Here is a 26,985-nt window from a genome sequence, read left to right as displayed (position 1 = left end):
TATGTATTTCTAAAGAAACCTGCTGTGCTGTTTTTAGCTTTTGTCTGGCCACCCTCCCTGAGATAACTCGTCCTATCTTTAGTTATCAAAGGCAGGACACATTAGTGAGTTGTTTTTTTTAAAACCAGTATTTATATGCAAAGGGACACAAAGGATGGAAGCCTGAGGGTGAATAAAGGATGTTGATATTTCCATATCTACTGAAACAGATGGAAATACTTTCAAACTATTGTCTCATATACTTACTTATTCAAAGCATGTTCAATAAGTAACACATGCACATACATCCACAGATGTGCCCTGGCTGTTTGCACCGTGTACTGCACTTCTTCTGCGCTCCTGCAGTCCGCTCAAACACGACCCAGCGTCGGGAAACCTCTCGCTGCAGTCTGAGGAACTTTCATTGGGCCCGCTGGTGGGCGTCGTTTCCAAACTACCTTCAAACCACATCCAGTGCCGTGACTGGAGGGGTGCCAGGCCACATCTGGAGCTCATTGCAGCTGACGCCACACAGCACAAGGAGATGGGGTGTTTGGGGGGGTGGGTGGGGGTAGATGGGGGTGATTTTAGCTCGCAGACTAAGCCAAGAGAGCTGTTTACGCTCCGTGACAAGTTCCTGCTTCCACGCAGCTGAGGAGCTGTAACCAGGATCACCCATTTTGAGTGCCACATGTCAGTAATAGCAGGGGTTTGCTCAGCCTTTTTTTCACCGTGCTCACTGAGCAGACTGGTTGGAAGATATCCCTTTTTTGTTTCCTCAGTGGCAGGAAGAACAAAGCACATAATGCTATTTGAATCAGACCAGTCATTTTGACTGGCACACAGACTATCACACCCGCCCACGGCACCTTCTGATTGTTCCCTTGCCAGGTTCTATGTAACATAATCAAAGTTGATGTCTGAGATTTGCTAGCAGTGAGCGAGGTAATGAAAACCCTCTGTGTCACTCCGTAAAAGCGGAGGAATATTAAAGGGCCTCTTTCGTTTTTGATAATTTATCACGAGCTGGTTTGAATTTGAGCGCTGCTTTGCCCCCTTTATGTGGAAACAATCAGAGACTGGCCTGTGGTGGGTGAAAATAAGCAGGGGGGGGAAACAATCCACACTTTTAAAAAGGTTTATTTCAATTAACTGCGCTACTAAACTTGGTTTTTGTCAGTACAAATGTTACGACAAGTCAAAACTAGAGGGATACCGTGTGATTTTTAAGCCTAGCTTTTGAGAGCTTTCTCGTAATGGGAGGACTCCACAAGATGAGGAATTTGGATTACAGCTCTGTTTAGTGAGATTTATTTGGAAAGCAATGAAACTTCCTGGCCCTGGAACCCACTTCCACCATAATGAGCCCGAGTTAAACCAGGACTGGATGTTGTTTCCCTCTGAAATAGAAGGTGGTCTGTGTGCCATGCTTGCGTGGAGAATTTGAAGGCAGTGCTTGAGACTATTTTAAACAGGGTGGATTATGAGAACAGTTTGTCCTCTGTGTGTATTTCTCCAGTTTGATAATTATGTTTAAAGCAGCAGTACAGTAGGTAGAAATGAAGCAAAGACTAATTAGACTAATTAAAGCTGCAGTAGGTGAGATTGGAGAAAATATGATTAAAACAAGTTATTTTTATAAAACGGTCACTATATCCTGACAGTTGTGCATGAGACAGGTCTGAAACAAATCATGTGCCTCTGTGTCCTCCGGTGTCCTCCGGTGCTCCTAATGGCATCTGCAAGATTTCACAGACCGGAGGAAAACAACCAATCAGAGCCGAGCTGGAGCCTGTTGTCTCTGAGCAACTGTCAATCACTCGCAAACTCTGATCAAACGGTCAAACTAGGCAGCGCTGATCAAATATGAATCAATATTCTGTTACTGTTAAACTGAAAGTTTTTGACCCGGCCGCCATGTTGAGTTAAGTTGAGGAAATACCAAGCTCCGCCCACCAGCCGGAGCAAACTTTCTCATTTTACAGCTAAACAGTACACTACAAGATGTTTCTGAAAACATTCGTGGCAAGAAATAGGCATTACAGTAACAGCATATACATTCATATTTGATCAGCGCTGCCTAGTTTGACCGTTTGATTGGTGTTCACGAGTGATTGACAGCTGCCTCCATTGAATGAACAGCCAATAGGAACACTCTCTCTCTGAAATGACCTGTGATTGGCCAAAATCTCCCGTCACGGGCTAGATTTTCTAAAGCCTGAAAACAGAGCCATGAGGAGGTAGAGAAGTCTAGTTTTCTCTCAGAACACTTGAAATTACAATATGCTGAAAGGCTATTATGGAATGTTTGCCCAATGATGCCAAAAATATTCTGCCTACTGCCAATTTAAGATGTAAAGTACACTAAATATATATATATAATTCACCATTCCATTGTGCCAGATGTCAATTATCTCCATTTTGGTGATATGGATGCTTGTTTTCACAGATAAAAGGGTCATCTGGTCCTTATCTTTCCCATGTCCACCTGTACAAAACTAATGCCATTGTCTTGCCTCCCAGCTGCCCTGGCAGAGCCTAAGCTGTCGGAGTTATCACGAAGTAATCAGGTAAATGGCTGGCAGATGGGCACACATTAAGAAGTGGAGTACCAGACTCTGGCAGGGAGGACCGCCCCACTTCGTCTCATCTGCATCGGGGATATCGGGGAAGTGGGAGTGTGGTGGGTGTTGGGTGAGGGGTGAGGGGGCGTGTGTAATCAAATCTACGGGAGCTGCTCCTCCTCAGAGATGCTGCATAATCCAATTTAGGCCCACTCCCACTTCAAAGCAGCATGTTGTCCGCTGGTTGAAGTGATGTTGCAGATCTTACGCTCCCATTTTCCAGGTCAGCGGGTGATGAGAGCCATGAGTCCAGAGGCCACAGCTCAGCTCTTCCAGGCAATCAGCGCCGGGACTGTGGGAAATGTCAGGCTTATCAGGTGATCCAGCCAAACACAAATCGGGACCATGTGATACATGCTTTTTTTTAGATCTAATCAACATACTCGTTAGCTTTATATTTTGATCTTTTTTCAACCACATTATAGATCTTCCAGTCATTTTATTAGTGGATATAGAAGCTATGTCAGCAGGATTTGGGTTCCTGCAGCCACACTTGGACCAAAATTCAACCAACACATCTGGACAATGTCACAACTGGCGACCATAATCATGATAAAGTTTCCCCAGGAAATTGTGCTCTGTGAACATGCTGTGATTTTTCTGTTATTGTGGGTATATTTGAGGAGGAAAGTTTATTTTCCCAGATGTTTTTTTTTTTTTGTCAGACTCTGCGGTGGATGGTTTCTTTTTATTGATTATGGAGATGTAATCTTCTCAAAAGCGGGGCCAGACAAACAACCCATAAGCTGTACCACATGAGTCAGAGGACAATTAATGAAGCTTCTGGGATCTTATATCTAGGTCCCATCACACCAGACAGATTATTTGGTATCATCTGCCAAATGTGCAGAGGAACTGTGTGCTGTGTGTGCCCCTTGTTCAGTGCTAAATGAGCTCTTCTAGCATGACGTTCATATGCACATGTTGACTTACCCCTCTGTAGTTTACAGCGAAAGCTTAATATACATGCAAGTTTTTAGACAATATATTTCACAGTCCCATACCCGTTGATAAAATTGTCAGTAAGGTTGTTACATGAAGATGGAGCGTTTGAGGAGATAACATAAACCGGAACAGTTACCCAAACTCGTCCTGAAAGTACCACCTTAAAGCACCTAGGCTCAGTATTTATATCATAACAATGGATCAAATGATTATGTATAATGGGAAAGGACTTTGAAAGATAATCGTAGTGACGAATCCACAGAGAATTATCACCCGACTCTCTAGTTCCTCTCAGCTCTATGGTGCTTTATGACTTCTTTCGTAAAAACCTTACTGATTTTACATAGTGGAGCATTTAGCAGAGCCAGATATTTCCCTCAGGGGTGGAGACCAAAAACAGCCAAAAAGAAAAGTGAGTAAATATTGGATTTATATTCATCAGGTGGGCAGAAACATGAGTTCTAATGTCACATAATATATGTATCTGCATCATATTCAAATTGACAACTGTTTGCGAACAAGTTTGCCATATCAACTTAAAGGTGCTCAATATGATATTCAGAGCATTAATATAGCAGCAAACAACTATTTGCAATGTAAATATATAAAGAAGTAATGTCTACCTGAGCAGAGAATAAAGTCACTCTCCCTCTGTGTGTTGTAATGCAAGCTACTCTGTGCTTTGTTGACATAGCCGGACCGGCTGCGCGTAGCGGATTTGATTTACTTATAAAAAGTAGATTATTTTTGCAGAGTGGTATTGTTATTTTAAAAAAATGCTTTCAAATAATAAATGATCAGACAAAAGCTTTGGGGAACTGGATAAAACTGACATCTTTGATTTATAGTTATTCATTCATCGTCAGAAATGAAGCATGAAAGGCAGACTTCATGTAAAGACAAGATCCTGCAAGCCCTCATTCTGTATAACATACTTCATTGCATTCAGACATGATGGGAAATGTAGTTGGACTACAATAGAGGCGCAGAAGTAAATAGCTGCATTTGGTGATGATTATTCACACCTAAAACAATGCAGCTGACACCACATTTGTTAAGAGCTCCCCCACAATACCAAACAGCAAAATATTCACAACCGTAGTGACAATACTCCCATTCAGTGTGAACGACCGGGGAACGCAACACCGCGCTGCACGTGTAATTGAACAAGATGGTTACGCTGATGAACTAAGACTCATAGAGGCACGCCGTCCCTCTGTCAGCAGGTGCCCGGCACACACTGGCCCATTCATATGCGCATTCCTGTCTCTCCACTCGCAGCCCAGCAGGTTCCTCCCGGCCACTCAGGACAGGGGCTGACGCACACAAAAGGGTCTTCAATCTGCCTCAGACAACAGCCAGCATAAAGGCCCGGAAAGCCACAACAGCGTTATGTCAAAGAGAAGGCTGGGGGTGGTGAGCAGAGTTTGGGGGGGCCCTGTGTAGAACAGGGGCACTGCTGATGGATGGATGAGGGCTGGGCTCAAACAACGTAGTGGAAGGCCTGTCTGAGGGTTTTTTTCTGCATAAAGGAAGATATTTGTACTTGCCCAGTAACAATGGAATGCAAACACGACAAGCGACGACAATAAAACACCACTTTGGGGCGATGAAGAAGCTGCTAGGGAAATCATCATGCAAAGCAGATATTGTTCACTCTGAGGATTGCAGGACTCTCTGTTTGTTCTCATGCTGATGTGTGGCTTAGCCTGCCTTCAGTTTGCTTTTGCATAAGGTGTTCCTGGCTTTTAACAGTGTCCGGCACATTTCCTTACGCTGAAAGGAAGAAATGCCCCACCTCATCTTAAAACAGACTGTGTTTAGGTTGAGCTTTTGTCAGAAGACGCAGCGAAGCGAAAGCTCAACTGACGTTAAAGCCTATACGTAGTGCTGGTCCTCTATCTCTGTGACATGATTTCATCCTTTGCAGTTGAACATTTTTAGCATTTCCTCACAGATGAAAAGTAGCTGCGCTGTGTAATTATTAATAAAAAATCATAAACTTTATGCCTTCATTTTATAGCCTTTCAGTTAAGCCCTGTCGGTAAGCTCGCCTATACTGTATGTTTGTTGAGCTACCATGGCATGTACGCATCACAGGGACAGGTTAATGATTAATGACAGTAGCTTTTTCAAATTAGCCCCACATAATACAATAAGTTCTGCTTTCATTCTCTTATGCAGGGTTTCTCAAATATTTTGGGGTCAGGAACCCCTTTAAGGACCCCCTATTAATCATAACACTAATTAAGCATATGCGTATTACCGTTTGTACTCTTGGCTGCCATTGGAACTATTTGTATTCTTAAACTTTTCAAACTAAATACTGACACACATTTCAATTTGAATCATATTAATACCACTTTGTTTTTCCCTGATATTTTAGGTGCTTTGAAATCACACATTGCTTAGTTTGGCTGGCTTCATGGCTTTGTTCGCTAGCACCTGAAGACACATGACGTATTTTGTTCTCCCGTCGCTGTTCTCAATAAAACCAAACTCAACATAACTGTCGTCATATTTTCCCTCTGTGGTTAACACAAGCTCAAGTGATTTTAACGTTTTGTTCTACAACATAAAGTATATCAATAAATACCCCACTCATGAATCTTTAAGTCTTTATGTGTCTTAAAAAAGGTGGTTGCTAACAAGTGGCTGAATGAGACTATTTAACGTCATCATGCTGACTCGTCCGCCTTTACAGCCTCGTTGTGTATACTTACCATGGTGTAGTTAATTTAGCCTAACGTTAGCTTTTTACTTCTGGAAATTAAATTTCAAAACTTCAAAAATCATAGAAGTGTTAAGAAATATGTGAAGATTATCTTGCTGAACAAAAATGTGTAAGTATCATAAACGTGTGTTTGCCACAGAGCTTATTTTCTACAATAATCCAAAACCCAATGGAAAAATCCCATTGGCTTTTTGTCAAGGGAACCCAGGGCGATGCTAACCTCCTGGTTGGCCTACAGAAATACGTCATCCCTGGAGCACTTTGTAAGCTAAGCTAAGTAGTAGCAGGGACGTTTCATTGCGTGTGAGTGAAGTGAATGATTCATGTCAGAGTTTAATCAATGTTAAATCAGTTTAGCCAAAGCTAACATTGGTGGGAGTAATGGACACAATATGCTTGTTTTATTGGTGCAAATGGTCCCCATCTGTAGGTATGCACTTTTTAATGATGCAACACAATTTTATAATTTATAGCAAATTATTTCGCGGACCCCTGACAGAGTGCCACGGACCCCTGGGGGTCCCCGGACCCCACTTTGAGAATCACTGCTCTTATGTGTGCCAGTGAACCAGTATAGAATTATAGACAGTATGTCTCCCCTCTGCTGCTATAAACAGCCAAAGACCATCTTTTATTGGTTTGCAATTGTTTTTTTTCTCTCATCTGTTTTCCACAAATGTTACCACCCAAAGCTGTCCCTGTTTAGACTGGGAGTTTCAGATATATCAATCTCGTCCTATCATCAGAGGAAAACAATAAGCAACCGAATGAATAAACAATCACCACATGTTATGACTTCTGCCAAGGCTTTCTTGTCCTCTCTGTAGAACTTTTTTTAAATCATAAACAGCTTGTTGCACATCCCAAGGGAACTCTTTATCACTGAGACAAAATGAAAAAAAAGAAATGTCTGTAAAAGATCTGGTACCAAACTGCTGTTGCATCAAAGATCCTCTCAGTCGTGTTATGATGCTCGTAAGAATCGTAAGATGTGGCTGAGGGCAGCACACGCATGTTTAACTCTCACTATTAGTTGCCCTTATAAACACGCTTGGTTTTTCTCTGGTATGTATGCGGTTGTAAGATGCATACTCCATCTGCTACATAGTCAGCCGCTCTCTTTGAAGCCGCAAGTTCATTTCAGCTCAAAAGGTTTGTTAGAATATTTTAAAGCAACAGTTTCTGACCGAAATACACCGATCTAAACATGTAACATAAAGACAATTTGTCCTTTGGCATTAGTCAGTCATAACTTTAAGCAATAGCTGAGATTTTGGGAAATATGCACATTTGCTTTCTTGCCAAGAGTCTTGCCTACCAGCACATCTAAAGCTCACTAATTAAGACTTTAAAAACCAAATTGTGAAGACAACACGTCATTGTGTTGTGTCGGACTACTTCTTGTCTTATTTCTTATTTCAGTCACGTAGCTAGGTTCCTGGCAACCTCATGGTGACGACAAGTTCGAGGAGGTCACTGCACCAAAAAACAATAGTCAGATAACACTCGTCAAACCACACGGCCGCTGTTTTCACTCTTTGTGCTAAGCTAAGCTAACCAGCTGATGGAAGTAGAGTCATTGTTAGTGTACAGATATGAGAGTAGTATATCAATCTTCTCGTCTAACTCTCAGCAAGACAACTAGGCTAATAACCATTTTTTCCCCAAATGTTGAGCCATTCCTTGAAAAGAGTAGTCTACCTGCTTAACATCGGACTAACTAACATTCTCAGACTCACAATGAACAGTTTTAAGAAGGTCAATATGACAGAATCAGAGATATTGGCTTTTTTGCTCCAGGCATTCAGCTTTCTTGTCAAAAAAAGGCACCTACATTACCCAAAATGCAACTTGACCACAGACGGTTCAGTCAGAGATTTGGGTGTGTTATGCTAGTAGTGGCTACTGTAGCCTCGAGACGCTTGTCTCAAGCTTCACTGAGAGGAGGGCTACAGAGGTCTGGTCATGTCTTTACAACCAGTTTAAAGTCCAAAAGTCAACATTTATTGAAAAAAGAGATATATTCATTTCCTAAATTCACAACCTGATTTTATCTAATGAAATATTCTGCTTCAATCCATATTTGTTGGTGTTTTGGTGTCACTGCGGTCAAAATTCTATGTGATCTCCCTCTTGCCTGGACTCAAAAGCCGTGTTTGTGTCTTGATGCATTTCCTTTTATGACGTTTTTATTTATATAATAGGCTATAATGTTCTGTTTTAATCTCCTCTTGCACTTTCACTTTATAATCTAAAATTCGATTTTTAGGTGGATCGATTACAGTATCAACACTTAATCTAATCAGGAAAAAGAGAGTCATACATCCTGCAAAGTCATCCCAAGATCCTCCTGTGTTTGCTGATAGGAGCTCAGTTTTGGTCTTGTGTTACAACCATATAACAGCAATAAGATAGTGTTTGCTTTCTCAATAGAGGACAGGTAGGAGAATAGCACAACATCTTTGTATGAGACTCAGTTGTCGTGTTTCTATGTGGCTCCTTGGTACTGATCTTCAAAATACTGAATTTTGATCTCCAATAAAGTAAAAGCAAATAATAAAGTCACTCCCATTTTGTGAATGTCTTTAACATCACATAAAGTTACCATTGCATGGAAGACGAAAGGCTAACACATGTTGAAACACATATCTGTTTCGTTGTCGTCCCATTCTTTAATCTAACTATCCAAGCTGGGCCTCGTGTGTCTCTGCAGCTTCGGGTCGTCCATCATTTGTCAAATGTGACATGAAATCAAAGACCATATGAGATCTTTAGATATGAACTATGTGTTTGATCAGGCGCAAACTTAAGTTTGTGCTGAGTTGGCAGATACATTTGAAATTCTGATGCTCTTTGAAATGCTGCCAAAGCATATGATCTTTACGCCAGCACAATAGAGCTATTTTATAGTTGCCTTGAAGTTGATGAAAGTGCTTACTTTCCGTCAGTGAATTAGTATTCATGTTGGTTATCTGAATTCCTGCAAAGGTTACAAATTTCCCTCCTCAGATACACACTCATATTATTACCCACTCATTCAGTCAGGAAACATCTCTTTACATTGATAAACCTTTGTCTTCTCACGTCTACTATCAGCTTGTGCTCTCTTGGTGTTGACACAATTTTTAAAAGTACAATATACTTTTATTTTGAAAAGTGTAGATGTTCAAAATTTTCACTAGGAGCTCAACTTCTTTGTAAAATGCAACAAAATATATTTCAATTTATGTCTACAGGGGACTTTTCTCAGTGATTTTAAAGTGTCCTTTCAAAGTAAAAGTGGTGTTCAATGAGAATGAACCCCTTATAGTGTGTCTGTCCAATTCAATGACCTTATAGGGATCTTATTGAACTCTGTAGTTTTACATCTATTTGATATTTCTTATATATTATTATGCACATTTCTTATAGTGTTTTTGTTGTAATCAGACTCATATTATTGCCCACTCATTCAGTCAGGAAACATCTCTTTACATTGATAAACCTTTGTCTTCTCACGTCTACTATCAGCCTGTGCTCTCTTGGTGTTAACGCAATTTTTAAAATTACAATATACTTTTATTTTGAAAAGTGTAGACGTTAAAAGTTTTCACTAGAAGCTCAACTTCTTTGTAAAATGCAACAAATTATTGTTCTTTTATGTCTACAGGGGACTTTTCTCAGTGATTCTAACGTGTCCTTTCAAAGTAAAAGTTGTGTTCAATGAGATTGAACCCCAGTCTTCCAAGGCCCTTATAGTGTGTCTGTCCAATTCAATGACCTTATAGGGATCTTATTGAACTCTGATCTTATTGATCTATTTAATATTTCTTATATATTATTATGTACGTTTCTTATAGTGTTTTTGTTGTAATCAGACTCATATTATTGCCCACTCATTCAGTCAGGAAACATCTCTTTACTTTGATAAACCTTTGTCTTCTCATGTCTACTATCAGCCTGTGGTCTCTTGGTGTTAACGCAATTTTGAAAAGTACAATATACTTTTATTTTGAAAAGTGTAGACATTATTAAGTTTTCATAAGGAGCTCAACTTCTTTGTAAAATGCAACAAAATATTATTCAAAATATGTCTACAGGGGACTTTTCTCAGTGATTTTAAAGTGTCCTTTCAAAGTAAAAGTGGTGTTCAATGAGAATGAACCCCAGTCTTCCAAGGCCCTTATAGTGTGTCTGTCCAATTCAATGACCTTATAGGGATCTTATTGAACTCTGTAGTTTTACATCTATTTGATATTTCTTATATATTATTATGTACATTTCTTATAGTGTTTTTTGTTGTAATCAGGTCTGAGTTTGTAATTTGAGGTGAGTTTATGTGTGTATGGTAGCTAAAATGTAACACAGGAGCACTATAATTATTTATAGACATAGTATTAGCTTGTGTATTGTTTAGTCACCAAAATCCCACAATGCAAAGAGCGTGGCGTGGGGAGTTGGTGGAGCTCTGGTGCTGTGGATGGCAGGGGGAGCCTGATTTCTACCAGTCCGAGCAGACCTGCAGACCTGCAGTCAAGCTGGAAAGTAACAGCCTCAATAATGTCGGATTTCCGGCTGTTTGACATTCAAAATAAAAGCAGCACTTTCTTCACAGAGGGAAAAAAAAAATCAGCATTTGGTTGGAGCAAAACATCAAACATAACATTGAAACAGATAATGCATTGATTACGTAGTGAATATGTTGTGTGAAAGTAATTCACACTGCAAAATGGTGCCCAATATTTTCAGAATATTTGCCTCCTATGACGCCAATGAGAGATGATGAGGTTAAGAAACAAAATGGTTTAGTACAACAACTTATTACAACAACAAATTAAATTCCAAGGTAAACTAAAAGTAAAAGTAAGAAGCAAATGAACATTAACAAAACATTATTGTGTGGAAACAGTTGGTCTGGAACATAACGAAATAAGTAATGTTTTCTCTCCGTTTTGATGTTGCTTTTCTGTTTTAACTCCCATAAACCCACCACCAATTAAAACATCTTCAATAATTGCACCTTCTCTACATTAATATTCCCCAGCTATTTCCCATTTAATCTTGCAAAATATGTAGTGTTTAAAACTTTTATTTTTATTTTAAAGGTCCCATATTATGCAAATTTTCAGGTTCATACTTGTATTTTGTGTTTTCTACTAGAACATGTTTACATGCTGTAATGATAAAAAAAAAAATTATTTTCCTCATACTGTCAGCCTGAATATGCCTGTATTTACCCTCTGGCTGAAACGCTCCGTTTTAGCGCATTTTGACGGAATTGCAACAGAATTGTGTTGCTAGGCAACAGCTTGGGTCCATGTGTACTTCCTGTCAACTGATGACATTCACATACACTGCAACCAGGAAATAAACTGGGACACATTTAGAATATTTACGTTTAAAATTGTGTAAAGGGTCTAAATATTGTATATATGTGACATCACGAATGGCCAGAAATCCTGACAGCTTGTTTCAAATGCAGAGTTTCTGAATACGGGCTGTGTGTATTTCCCTGTGGATTGAGTGTTTCGATACTTTCACAGTATTTATATAGGACTGATGTATAATAAAAAAAAAACATGAAAATCTCACTTTTTTATAATATGGAACCTTTAACATTTTTTTTCAAATTAATACGCTACTATATAATGGGAGCTAAAGATAACCTGAGCCTGTCTCACAAAGCAGAGCTAACAACAATGTATTTAGCCAAATATATTTAAGTCAGTTCAGTAAAGTTATCCAGCCAACTGCTGCTGCTTCCCGTTTTTTATATCCATATGTACCGTATACTGTGTATACTGCTCTATTTTGCACTATTTTAAGTATTTTACTAATATTATTACTATATTAGTATCCGTATTTTTAACTTTCAAGATGTTTAAAATGTTCCTGTATTGTGTTGTTAATTGTACTACTCTACGAGCCTCTACAATTGCCCCCTCGGGGACAAATAAAGTGATTTAAATTGAAAATTGAATTGAATTGATGCCGCTTTTATTTTGAAGTCGGAGACAGGAAGTGGTCTGTGTAACTTCCGGTGTCTTGACACTGGTCCGAAGGATGCGCATAGTCTCAGATTTAAGGGGGGAAGGTTTGGAGCAGCTCGGTCGGACTCTCTCTCGTTTGTTTAACAGCATTTCTCATCGCCAGGAATCATCAAAAATACTTTCTAAGATTCATTTAAATACTACTCTTTTGTAAGAATATAACACCGGACGACATTTGTGTTTTGGGATATGTAGTTAGAGCGAGTTTAACAACTTTAGGACTCAGTTTGTGGAGGTTTTTTGTTCCGCTCCGTTGACTGTTTTGGGGAGTTTGTGGGACGTTAACGAACCAACCGTTGCTAGCGTGGAGTTAAAGCGAGCTCTTCATTAACGGACCAACACATGTAAATCTGGATATACTGTTTTTTTCGGGGAAGTTTTTCCTTCATCTACAATCTCAGCTCCGGAGTCTTCACTAATCCAACCAAACACTGGCTGCTTCACAGCTCCCCGCCAGTAAGGTGAGTTATTATCTCATCATTCCTCCTTACTCTTTGATTCAGCTGCACTTTAATGTGTGTTTACCTGCGAAAAGGGTTTAGTTTTAATGTCCTAAAATGAGCTGTTGTGGCTCTTGTAGTTATTTTTATTTCTAAAACCACCTGTTTTATTTTAGAAAAGCATGTTTTGTGCTGTGGATATTAGTTAAAATGTGAAAACTGACTGTTTAAAGTACATATTTTTGCTTTCTTTAGAGTCTGTTTCACTGCGTAGTAATACCTCCATGCTTGGAAATGAAAGGGGGAACAAACAGTAAGGTTAAAAAGCACAAGGCCCCAACATGTTGCCTGCTAACTAACACCTCCTTCTTCACTCCCCTTTCTATATCTAAAGTCACAGCAGGCGCCTTTAATCAGATTATAGATAATTCACTTGAATAATTACTCCCAACATCAAGGGGATTAAAACATAAGAAAGCTTTTAAAACTGTGCACATGATGGAGGTTATTCCTTTTTAAAACAATGGCTTCATGGATATGTAGCACTTTTATGCACTTTTGTATTATTAATTGTGTTGTATCTGCAAAAAAGGAGGATTTTGTCACTTTATCCATCCATAGTCATGTCTTTTAACCCTTAATCCATTAACATAACCAGGAAAGTTCATACATACAAAGTACATGATTTCTTTCAAATCATGGGGCAAAATTATTTATTCAGAAACTCCCCACATCATCAAGGGGTTTAAAACATAGAAAGCATTTAAAACTGTGCACATGATGGAGGTTATTCCTTTTAAAACACTGGCTTCATGGATATGTAGGACTTCTATGAACTTTTCTTATTAATTGTGCAAAAAATTAGGTTCTTGTCACCTTATCCATCCATAGACATGTCTTTTAACCCTGTCCTATTTATGTCACAGGCTCAAAGAAAATTACCAAACATAACCAGGAAAAGTTCATACATACAAAGTACATGATTTCTTTCAAATCATGAGGCAAATTACTTATTCAGAAACTCCCCACTTCAAGTGGTTTAAAACATAGAAAGCATTTAAAACTGTGCACATGATGGAGGTTATTCCCTTTTTAAAACAATGGCTTCATGGATATGTAGCACTTTTCTGAACGTTTTTATTATTAATTGTGTTGTATCTCTGCAAAAAATGAGGTCCTTGTCACTTTATCCATCCATAGCCATGTCTTTTAACCCTGTCCTATTTATGTCACAGACAATTACCAAACATAACTAGGAAAGTTCATACATACAAAGTACATGATTTCTTTCAAATCATGAGGCAAAATTACTTATTCAGAAATGCAGTGAAGCAACATCTTTAGTTTAAATTCTCAGGGGACGGACAACTTCTTTTGTGATTATATGTTTGTGCTATTAATTGTGTTGTATCTCTGCAAAAAATGAGCTCCTTGTCACCTTATCCATCCATAGTCATGTCTTTTAACCCTGTCCTATTTATGTCACAGGCTCAAAGAAAATTACCAAATATAACCAGGAAAAGTTCATACATACAAAGTACATGATTTCTTTCAAATCATGGGGCAACGTACTTATTCAGAAATGCAGTGAAGCCACATCTTTAGTTTAAATTCACAGGGGAGACGGCCGTCATTACTACATCAGTCATGAAGTCTGGGTCTGGATGGGGCCAGCCTGATGTTATGTAAAGCTCTAAATGTTATGATATACAGGGAGAGAGGGAGAAGATGGATGGTTTTTAGAAAAGCAGCCCCGTCTGCAGGGAGTTCACCAGGAGGAAAACACGTTTTCTCCTCCTGAACCATATAATGGGAAGTGAGGAATTGTCCTGCCCTTTAATTTACTATAGGTTGGTCCCCTGGCATAGAGTTTTTGTGACTTGAGATTGTATTCATTATAACTAAATCCATCAAGAAATGTGGTGTGGAGTGTAATGTGTCCTTTGCAAGCTTTGTGTGAGAGTGAATTTTGCTAGTAATTAGATTTAAGTCATCTTTCAGATTGATATTTTAGTTTTCAAGAGGTTTAGGATTTAATTAGATTGCATGTGTTTTAGGCTGATTTAATTCAACATATTCTGTGTATGTTAGTTATATCTCAAGGGGTCAGAGTCGTGTGTCCTGATTTCACCTCCCCTGGGAAAACATACACATTCATGCATACTGAAGAAAAGTGTCGACCAAATGGCACCGTGTCGGATGGCTTGACATTGATTGTCTTTACATTTCAGTGTAATCTCACGACACCTGATCTCCCACCATGACACGCTGGTGGCAAACCACTGATTCAGTTTGTGAGGCTGCGAAGAAGAAGCAAAAAAAAAACCAGAAGTGTCTTGTTTTTGTGAAAACAGTAGCCTAAGGGAGATGGTCTGATGCTCTTGTGTCCGTTGAACTGCAGCCATGTGCAGACCGGCCTGTTGCTGGCTGGGAGTGCAGAGATAACTGGAAGAGGGGGGCTCCTGAATTTGGGAGCTGAGGAATTTTACGCATGGATGGCAGTGAACAGTAATTATGGTGCAGGCCATGTTATGGGTTAGGCCTGTAACCTTTGTCTTTGTATAATGAGGGAAGCTAAATATGTCTTGCGTGTTCTAATCGGTTTAGTTTACCCCCTTTTATTTGCCAGATTTTCAGTGAAGTGTTACCATCTCTTTAGAGCTTAAAAGTGGGATTTTGCCAAACATGTGATTTTGCACGGCACTCGTTACGCAGTAAACTGTTTTCATCCTTTAAAATCCTTTCATGTCTCTCTAACAATTATACCAACAAGTAATAATGAAAGATCTCAAAATGAAAAGGTTTAGAAAGTGGGGAAACAAGAGGGTTGTGCACTAAAAAGAGCAATGTATCCCCAAATCTATGGATTGGTGGTCTTGGTATTTCAGTTTGAATCTATTACCGCTGCTAAAGGGTTCAGACTTGCCTACACAGTCCTGGTTAAGTGAAGCAAACAGACCATTTAATCCACCAGAACCAGTAGATATGTTTTAGTTGCTTAGTGGCCACAGTCAAGGACTGTAGTATTAGAGACCTAGCAGATGTGAGATTTGTTGGTGTGTCTTTTTTCTTCATTTTGTCCCCTGTGTCATTTCTGTAAATAACAATGTGTCCTTAATGATTTTGGGGGGTTCAAAAAACTAAAATATGAATTAGAGGGATTTTGATTCCTCAAATTTGGAGTTCTGCAAAATATACAGTATGTATGTAAGTATATTTTACTATGAAACAATGATATACCCACAATAATATCCACTGCTGCTGTTATAAAAATTATATTTCTTACAGTCCTTAATGCACTAACATTTTAAAATATGTACATATCATCTGTCACTGTCAATATAAATTGTACATGCTGTGCATAGATCATATAGACATGTATACATGTACATACTGTAATCATCCAGTCCATGTATATCCATTCAGTATTTATTTCCCCTACTTCTGTACACAACATTCCTGTCTATTCCTCACTCTTATTTGTCCAGCCTTGTTGTGCTTGTCTCTAGCTGTTATTTTTATATCTGTAAAGTACACTTAGAGAGATGCTTAAAACCGGACTCAAATTCCTTGTATGTATGTACTTGGCAAATAAGAACTGATTCTGAATAAGATATGACAGTAGGTACAAAGTAACAATACATTTTATAAGTAAAACAAAAAATGACTTATTATACATAGTAACTACAACCAGACAGTTGGTGGATTTTTGATGCCAATACTAATATTAATATTTGAAAATCACATTACATAAACAACGATCTTGATTGGGACTCAATTAGCAGGATTGGGTATCGTTGACAATGGGGCTGATCTATTCAATTAAATTCTATGCTTATATACTATATACATTATAAACTGGCATTTTAATTCCTCTTTAAGTTTTGACCAATTTGTTGCTGCATTAAAAGTGTTTTCACTTGTAATCGGAATTCCTGTTAATTTCATAGAATTTTTTTACCAAGTTGCTGGTGCAGGATTTATTAATTTAATAATAAATAACAGTTCAGTAAACGTATGTATTTATGTTTTACATTTAGTTTTACAAAGTTAGTAAAGAAATGTTTAAGTCAAGCCTGATGTGACTAATATACATACTGATAGTGACTATGAATAAAAACCGCACTACATATGAATCAGACAAATAGGGGTCAAATATACAAAAATGCAGCCTCTTGTGTACAGCAGTTTATTGTGCTACTAATATTAGGGATTCACCAATCCAACTTTTTCAGTCGCGATAGCGATACATGGGCTTTGGGTATCGGCCGATACAGAGTACCAATCAGATACCAGTGTTTAATTAATAAGCTGTATGCCTCACTGTGTGGAAATGACTGGGATCATTCTTTTATGTGTAAGGCAACATCAGGCTTGACTTAAACATATTTTTCTTAACTTTGCAAAACAAAATGTAATAATAATAATAATAATATGAAATAATAAATAAATAAATATAAATGTATTAAATTGATTAATCATATACCAGCAACTTGGTGAAAAAATGTCTAAATAAACAGGAATTACAATTCAATTGTAAACCTTAATACAGCAACAAATTGGTCAAAACTTAAACAGGAATTAAAATTCCAGTTCAATTGAGTAGATCGGTCCCATTGTCATTGATACCCGTTCCAGCTATTTGGGTCAGTATCGGCCCAATGTCCGATATCAGTATCTGTGCATCCCTAAATAATATCTATGATAAGCCAGTATCGGCCAACAGTATCGGCCAACAGTATCTGCCGGTCGGTTACTGTTCTGAAATACTCACAAGTTCAAGATGAGTGTGCCCTGTGTGTAAATAGTAAGACATACTGTATGCTTAACTCTTACTCCCGCGGGAAAGGAAGATGACAAAGTGGTGTGTCATACTTTTGAACAAGCTACTTCCTCCTCTCTTAATTATTGACGGTCGTCGTAGTGACGAGGGCCAAGGGAACGTGGTGGGCTGCTCTCTGCGGTTCCTTCTGTCTGGCAGCAGAAGCTCTTTCTTGGAGCCTTCCCAAACACTGACTCACTGCTCACAGAGCCGCGATGACCAAGCTTCTTTATCCCCCCCGGGTCCCCCTGACCCAGCTCAGCTGCTGGAACACTGGACCATTCTTGGAAAGTGAAATTGAATTGGTTTTGCGGAGAATGACTGTTTCAGTGAGGAACACTCACACAAGCGATTACCTCTTAAAGGAAACCCACAGCTGCATCTGAACATGGCTTTGTGTGAAAAAACGGGAACCCAGTTGGGGTTTCTTTGACCCAGATGTGATGCTGCTGTTGTTGTTTTACAGGATGTACTGTGATATTTTGGATTCATTTATGACTCAATTGATTTGTAGGGTCTTCATTAATGAGGCCTGTGTTCTTTGGCTTGACTTTGCTAGGGGTAAAAAACTAGGCTTGTCACGGTAGTCTGTGTTACCGGTGTTACACGGTGGTCGGACACACACCGATTACATTATGTACCCACCATCGTTTTGCTTTTTTTTAATAGAAATAAAACCCATTTAGTTCATTTTGGCGTATCAGTGCCGTGTTATCAATACATTGTTGGACGACGGACGCTATAAACTGAAAGTGTCTGCTCCATACGGAGTCTCAGCTCAGAGTAGCAGATGTCATATTTCACACACACGGGACAAGATAGAGTTGTCAGACAAGCAAAAGCGCCTACTTGTCAATATTTCAGATTTAAACCCAATGCTATCAGGCAACCATAACGTTAATGAGGTAATCGCCGTGAGGAGGACGGAGTGGTCACAGCCGGTGTGCGCTGCGGAGTAGCGCCGAGTTGAAACCTGCGGTCCCGCAGCAAAAGCTGGACCGGAGAGGTCGGACACACAGCCCCCCCGATGTTAAAGATCTAAGTAAGCGTGCTACACGTATTGACCGTCAACTTTTCTTGTAAAATGTCGTAACACCGGTGTCACAAGTTTATTAACTGGTGGGAACATTTCCTCACCGTCACATCCCTAGTAAAAAGAAACAGCATTTGTTTCACCCTTCTTGGCAACTCATGGGAGCAAATGGTTGAAGGGGGGTCAATTTGGGCTTGGGGACCAAAACCAACTGTTAGGTGATAGATCTCTCAGCGTGGAAATGATGGCCCGGCGGTCTCCTTCTACAAGGGTGTCACATAACAGGCTGTAGGTTTTTTTTTGGTCTTAAACAAATTCCTCAAGGGGGGTTATGGGGGTTCGGGGCAAGTGTTAATCTCTATGGCCAGATGCTGCAGTGGTGATGATGCAAGCAGATGTGCATGTGAGGGTCACCCACTGCACTGTGCCCCGTTTTGGACTGGTTGTACTGTACATCCTTCAACCCCAGCAGCGGTTCAGCAGCAAAAACTTGGAACACTGTCTGAGTGTTATGACGTTCTTTATGAGTTTATACTTTAATAGTTACTTTGACATCTTGGAAAGAAAATATTTAATTTCTAAAAAACTGAGAAGGATGTATCCAGTGTTTGTTTGCTTGAGCTATCAGAGCGAGCCTGGTGCTCTGCGGCTTCTTATCAGTGTTCTTGTACAAGCAGGCCTCAATGCTCAAGTACCCACCTTGAACCTCGTGGACATACAGAATATTCTCTTCTTTTTTTGACGAGTGCGGAATTTTCTTGTCAACAAAAATAGAGGTTGCCATTTGTGAAAATATACTTTATTTCTTAAAGGAACAGTTTGTAATATTTTCGGTTGGTCTAATAGCAGAAATAGAATACAATATTCATAACTATGTTTTCATTAGTGTATAATCACCTGAGACTAAGAATGGTTGTGCTTTGTTAGCTTAGAATGAACCCTTCATGTCTACATAGCGAACAGGTCCTCTTCACGGAGTCTGCCATGTTTTTACAGAACGGACAAACCAAACACTGGTTCTAGCGAAAGCCCTTTGCATTTTTACGTTACCTGAAGGCCACCGTAGTTCTCCGACATCCTTGTGAAAACTGCGGTAACGTGAGCTGCAGAGTGCAAAACCGTGGCCGATATTGGGCCGATACTGACTCAAATAGCTTGATCAGGTATCTGTGACAATGGGGCTGATCTGTTCAATTCAGGTCTATGTTTATATATATATATACCATATACATTTTACATACTGGCATTTTTATTCCTGTTTAAGTTTTGAGCCATTTGTTACTGTATTAAAAGGGTTTACACTTTGTAATTGTAATTTCTGATCATTTTGAAGATTTTTTGCCAAGTTGCTGGTGTACCATTTATCATTTTTATAGTGAAATATCAATTCAGTAAATTTATATCTATGTATTTATTAGTTACATTTTGTTTTACAAAGTTAAGGAAGCAATGTTTAAGTCAAGCTCGGTCAGATCGGTGCATCCCTACTTAGGACGACCTCTGAGCGAGGCGAACGGCATAGTTTTGCACTCTGCAATTCACGTTACCGCAGTCTTGGAAAGGGAGGAGCGAACGACGGGGTATTTGGTTGGTTGCAATCTGCAACCGCACAACTAGATGCCGCCAAATCCTACACACGGTCACTTTTTAAGGTTTTCAGTTTTGTAGAGCCATGGAACAGATTTTTCATTCTTGCATACCAACGTTTATTTTCCACTAGCATAGCAAATGTGTCTTTCTTTCCTACAAACTTGTACCCTGAACTGATTTTGACTTTTCTTACTCATAAACAAACTTTGAAGGCATGAGGCTTGCTCACGTTGTCATGCATTAATTTATTGTTCTTCCTTTTGTTTGTTTTTTTAGTTCGGCATTGTGAATGACCCGCTGCTGATGCCCCACCGGTCTGAATGGAATTCCAGTCGCAGAAAAGCCAACAGTTGTAGCTCCCTCAGCAGGATGCTGATGAGGCCAAGTATACTTCTGTGTCTGGTTTTATTCTCCCAAGTTTTGAGGACCCAGTGCCGGCCTGCCAACTCTGATGAAGGTAAGATAAATTAAAGCTGCTCTGACTTAATTTGCACACTGCTTTTCTTCCTCGGTCTGGTTGCGGTATTATTAAATATCATGTAACTGCTTGAACTTGTAAACTTATTAAGTCTGACTTATCTCGACTCTTGCCTTGAGAAACAGTCCGCTGATAATCAAAGCTTTGTTCTTGGTACAGGAATGTAACCCTAACACACTCCAGGCTTTGGTGAAGTCTGTCCTTTGTAGCGTCAGTGTTTCTTCCACCACCCCCGTTTGCCTGAGTCTGATGTTTAAGTGCACTTTACTGCGTTAGATGTAGCACAACTGTGTTTCTGACTATTAGTAACACCTTTAACTGTTTTTTCCTGGCTAACTAAACCAACTCATACTCTGAGCTTATTAGACATGGGTTCTCAACAGACTGAACTTTTGGTCTAATGATTTTATTTTGTTCTTAAACTGGACAGTACAACTTTAAGATTCCCTACAAAGTATTTACCCCGGTCTGGCTGTTACACAAGTTAAGTTCTGAAAAGGGGGAAAGAGGCACTGAAATCGAATCCTTAAAAATGTGTCTCTTGGATGCAGTCCAGCGGTGTAATAGCTGCCTGGACTTGTGGGTAGATGGGTTTGGATGTTTACACTCCGCAGTCGGAAGTGGGGAGCAGCAAAAGAATATGATAAAGCTCCGCATTATAATTAGAGTAATTAAGCAAGAGGGTCTCTCTTGGGCTGTAAGGTCTAAAATAAACTCTGTGCGGCTGTGTTTAAGCCGACAGTGGGACAGGGAGGAGTAAATGACTCCCATCTGTAGCCTAAGGGCAGCCCCACTACCTAGCAGTCTCTACTCCTCTCCTCCTTTGTAATGAAAAGGTATTTGTTGTCACTGAGAGAGGAGTTAACTGCCAGGGAAACCATAAATTAGGCTGTTTTTTTTTTAAAAAAAAAGGAAAGAAGATGCTACTTTGAGCCCTCCCTTATCCTCGAGGATAGGGTTTCTGAGGAGAATGTTTGTCTTCTAAGGTGAGCCATAAATTTCCACCGGGGCGGGGGAAGTCTGATGCATTTACACTCCACCCAGTTCTTAATCACCAAATGGCCAGGTACTATCTATGCGCCTCTGTGCTTTTCCCTCCCTGCTCCCCCACCGACTTTTGCCTGGGAATGCTTCACTTTCCCCCCTGCTTCCCCGCTGGGTGACGGATGGCTTCAGCTGTCGACAAACAATCACGGCAGAAAGCATTTGGTTGCATTCCTTTTGTCTTTGGTTGGGGAAACAAAATGGTTGTATGGAAATGGTCATGTTTTATGCGTGCTTTCTTTGTTTGTCTTGGGGCTTTTTTGTTTTGTGTTGTTCACATAAGAAAAGAATATTCCCTGAACAAATTAATTTAATTAATTTTCTTCAGGGGCCCCGTGGACTAGCCATTCAAACGGTTACATTACCCCCCATTAAGCTTTTCCCAGTGAGATCATTCAGAGCAACTTGTGGTTTTGTCTTAATCATTTCAATGTTGGTATATCTTATCTTTAGTAGGACTGTCAATCAATTTAAAATATTTAATCGCATGTTTGTCCATAGTTAATCGCAAAATAATCACACATTTTTTATCTGTTCAAAATGTACCTTAAAGCGAGATTTGTCAGATATTTAATACATTTATCAACATTAGGAGTGGGCAAATATGCTTGCTTTATGCAAATATATATATATATATATATATATATATATATATATATATATATATATATATATATATATATATTATTTGAAATCAATTAACAACATAAAACAATTACAAATATTGTCCAGAAACCCTGACAGGTACTGCATTTAGCATAAAAAATATGCTCAAATCATAACATGGAAAACTGAAGCCCAACAGGCAACAAACTGCATGTGATTATCATAAAGTGGGCATGTCTGTAAAGGGGAGACTCGTGGGTACCCATAAAACCCATTTTCATTCACATATCTTGAGGTCAGAGGTCAAGGGACCCCTTTGAAAATGGCCATACCAGTTTTTCCTCGCCAAAATCTAGTGTATGTTTGGAGCGTTATTTATCCTCCTTCATGACAAGCTAGTATGACATGACTGGTACCAATGGATTCCTTAAGTTTTATATGATACCAGTATCTTCACTCTTTAAAAGTGAGCCCGATACAACCTAAAAATAAAAATTGCGTTTAAGAAATTAGTGTCGTTAAAACAGATTTGCGTTAACGCGTTATTGTTGCGTTAACTTTGACAGCCCTACTTTTTAGTTGTGACAGTGAAATGTCAGAAAGTGTATGGCGTTCCCAGAGGATTTGTATGACTCGATGCTCTGCTGTCAGTCAAAGTAGATGAGCCGCTGACCCTTCAGTGGAGGGCTCTTAAAATGTAGAGCTGCCACAGTCCTGAGAGACTCTTTTCAGACAGTGATGGGGGCCCAGAGGAGTACGGCTCTGCTGACTCTCTCGGAGTGGACAAAACAAGCGAAGTAACTTTCAGGATAACACCAGATTCATTTTATTTTCCCTTTGGCATTCATTTCCACTGAAGGATAACAAATCTCTCTGTCAGTGGAATTATATTAAGATGGTGACACAGATCAACATCATCATTCGATATAGGTTTTGGTTAGCAGGAAACATAAGAATTAGTGGTGGGAAAAAGAAAAGCTTCTTAGATACTTGCTATTTTTCTGTTGAAAAATTCAACATCGATGCACAAAACTGCTTTATTTGAATTTTAAAATGGTGTTTCATGAATAAGACTTTAATACGCCATTCAAAACAGTAGCTACAATGTACGATGAAGAGAGAAAATAACATTAGACAAATGGTTAAAGCCAATTCCATGCAAAGAATTATGACAATAAAACTATCATCACATAACAGGTATCCAGCTGATAATAGAGGAACAATAACTTTTCATGATTTGTACTGTATATTATAGGGATGCACCGATTTATTGGCCGAACATCGGTATCAGACAATTTTCGCCTCAAATAAGATGACATCCACCGATGGCAGTGGCTGATGTTTATGTGCCGTGTTGCATTCATTTTGTGCCGGCTAAATGTTGTGTTGTTAGCTCCTTATTTAGTTACATTTAATTTATGTTTCACAAAATGTTTTTGTTTGGCTACTGCAAAATAAATTCCTCTCATTGAGTAGGTAGTTGTATACAAGCTAAAGGGCTTTTAAAGCAGTTATTTTTCATATGAAAGAAGGTTATTTTAAAGCTTGTTTCGTAAATTTGTTTGATATAATTTGTGCTCATTCAAGATATGAATGAAGGGCTAAATTACTTTAAAAGCGAAGACAGTTATTTTTTTATAATGAATATGTCTTTGTTTCCCTGGCATCAAAGGGGGAATAAATATCAACAAAACATAGGTACTGGCTATCGGCCAAATTTTTATTTTAAGCATCGGTATCGGCCCATAATTTTGCCATCGGTGCATCCCTAGTATATTAATGTTTATAGAAGGAAAAAGAGGGAGAAAAAGCAAATTTTCCCCAAAGCTATTTATGGATAGAGGGCTGAGCTGTGAACATGACGTCAAAGCTAAATTTGTAAAGAATGAGCAGACTCTGTAAAGCGATTGAAATGTTTGGAAGTGTCTCTCTCTTGTCGTGCTCTTGAAAGGAGGCTTTCTGATGCATTTAAATGCTCTAAATGGCTGAAACAGTTAAATCACTTTACCTAAGAATTACCTATGGGTGGGAAAATCTGGTTAGACAACAAGGACAGTGCTGCATGTGTTGTTTTGAGCGTAATGTAATTAGTCCGTGTTGCAACATGTCTCTGCAAACCTCTTATATTTACTTTTTAAAAAGTGTGAGCCTGTGTTTCCTTAGACTAACCGGCAGCAGAGCAGACGGTACTAATAACAGAACTAGATCAACATAATTCTTTTAATAAGTCCTGGTTTCCCTGTGTGTGTCCATTAAAGCCATAATGTGAGGCTAAATGTAGCTGAACTCATTTGAATGACACTGGAACAACTTTGCACTGCACAGTAATCCTTGTAGCTCCCAAGTGTTAATCCATGCTGATTGTCAGCGGCTCATTTAGGAATGAAAAGCTCCTCCGCTGGAGTGCTTTCAGGAGGGACACTCGCTCAGTGAATTTTTTCTTTTTGGGGCTTGCTAATAGGCATTGTCCTATTCGTTTGCTTCCTGCCAGTCCTGCCTTTTGTCTCTTATCAATCCCCTCTACACATCACCCACCCCTTCACTCTGGTGTGGTCAGATCAGCAAAGGAAACTTTGCCGTTTTTTTCTGTGTGTGCCACCGCAGAGCCTCAACCAGCCCGACTTTTACTGCAGTCAACCATCACTCCAGTGAAAACAGGAAATCCCAGAAGTCATTCACGCGGCATATTGCTTCCTATCTCGTAGCCAGAGAAGGTTCCATAGTCTGGCGCCAACTCTTCCTTTTTAGTTGCTCTTGAATTTACAGACTAGTGAACTTTCTCCCCCCCCCTAAACCTCTCAATGATTTCTTCTTCGCAAAATTCCTTTCATGATTTTATGTCATTAGGCTGATTTTAAACAATGTCAATCAATTTTTCCAAGTGGTTGGTGGAACACATTCCAGATGGGTTGCTTTCTGAAAATATGGTCCCTTTAATCCAATCATAGCGGCAGGAGGATTAACTGAGATGAAACATCCTCGAATTCAAAGGAAATGTTGGAAACTTGGCACCTAACTTTAGTGTGTTGAGAAATACATTTTACTGTGAGTGATACAACTGTGTTGCTATTTGTTATTAGCATCATATTTCTACACTGAGTCAGAAAAGTGGTAGCTCCGTCTCTGTTTTTAGACGGTAGTAGGGTTGATTTGACTACATTGTGTTATATCTTCCTCCAGTTTTAAGTAGGTTGTCACAAAAGCACAAATGGTCCCGACTGTGGCCTACAATAAAGCAAATTTTACAGCTTTTATAGGCGTTTTATGATGTCTGCGGCCAGATTAACAGCTGGGATGTTGACACAGTCTTATCAGTGGCATCTCCATTTAGAGGGCAGGGACAGAAACACACACAGCGAGCGCAGAGACGTTGTGTTGTTTGAGGCTGTGTCCTGGTTGGATAGCCATAGCCCATCACTAAATACCTCTTCTGCTTTCCCCCCTTTTTGGTTTTGTTTTTGAGGAGAAAGTTGATCCTACCCCCTGGCCCCTTTTCCTGCTGGGATTAAGGGCCTGTCAGACATATGTGATCCAGGAAATACCTTTACTAGGCCCAAGTGGGGTCACCATAGCAACTGGCACTAGAACCTGCCGCTGCAGGCCCTCTCTCGTTCGCTCCTGTGCACATGCTCGCTGGCTCGCTCTCCCCGCTCCCTCTTCCCCTTTATTGTTTGGAGGCCTTTGTTGTGACGGTGGGAGGGATTAGTCAGGTTTGCTGATGTTGTGCTGAGGTTATACTATATAGATGTGCTTCCTGTTGTGAGGAAGCGCGTTTGCAAACATGGCGTGCTTTGAGAACAGTTCCGAATAATCTCATCTTGAGGGATTGCTCACCGCTATGGCATTTGATTATGTAGTTCAATTTGTTTTTGCTAAAATGCCAAAGGGACTATGTAGGAAATGGGGGAAGGAGGATGAGTAAAATGGGATAACTTTGTGTCGCTACTTGGTACCAGAACAGAACTATGTTAAGTAAAACTGAAACTATTAGTCGATAAAGCAATTAGTCAATCAACAAAGAATTAATCTGCAGCTTTTTTAATAATCGATTAATTAATTTGGAGTCATTTTTGAAGTGCAAAACTTTAAACATTATTTGGTTCCAGCTTCTCTAATGGGAGGATTACTACTTCTTGCCTCTGCTAAATATCTTTGAGTGTTAAGCTGCAACGATTAATCAATTAGTTGTCGACTATTAAATTACTCGCCAACTATTTTGATAATTGATTAATCTGTTTGAGTAAAATTTTAAAGAAAAAAAAAAAAATTCTCTAATTCCAGCTTCTTAAATGTGAATATTTACTGGTTTCTTTACTCCTCTATGACAGTAAACTGAATGTCTTTGAGTTGTGGACAAAACAAGACATTTAAGGACGTCATCTTGGGCTTTTGGGAAACACTGATTGCCATTTTTCACCATTTTCTGACATTTTATAGACCAAACAACTAATCGATTAATCGACAATGACAATAATGGTTAGCTGCAGTCCTAATGTCCACAGAATCAGGATGCTATTTCTACTTAATTGGAACGGTGCACCTTGTGTGCCTTTTTGGCGTGGATGTGCCGTCTTAGAGCAAGAATGTCAAGCAAGTTGGCCAGCAGTGACGATCTTTACCTTTTTCTAACTAGACAAACAACACTATTGTGATGGACAACG

The 26,985-nt window shown here is 39.3% G+C and overlaps 1 protein-coding gene across 4 annotated transcripts in view; it reads left to right on the top strand.

Moving 5' to 3' along the window:
- The first annotated feature begins 12,330 nt into the window (after positions 1-12,330).
- Positions 12,331-26,985, top strand: part of fgfr1a (fibroblast growth factor receptor 1a) — a 35,486-nt gene continuing 20,831 nt past the window's right edge. For 2 of the 4 annotated variants that reach the window (XM_037777529.1, XM_037777532.1), the window contains exons 1-2: positions 12,331-12,772; positions 20,473-20,653. In XM_037777529.1, coding sequence (XP_037633457.1) covers positions 20,500-20,653 — 154 coding nt within the window. In that variant the 5' untranslated portion in view covers positions 12,331-12,772; positions 20,473-20,499. The remainder of the gene's footprint in view (positions 12,773-20,472; positions 20,654-26,985) is intronic. The other 2 variants (XM_037777533.1, XM_037777530.1) reach the window with 1 other exon arrangement.

The sequence above is a fragment of the Sebastes umbrosus genome, chromosome 8 (assembly GCF_015220745.1).
Source record: "Sebastes umbrosus isolate fSebUmb1 chromosome 8, fSebUmb1.pri, whole genome shotgun sequence".
Taxonomy (NCBI): domain Eukaryota; kingdom Metazoa; phylum Chordata; class Actinopteri; order Perciformes; family Sebastidae; genus Sebastes; species Sebastes umbrosus.
This window is presented reverse-complemented; position numbering and strand designations above follow the sequence as displayed.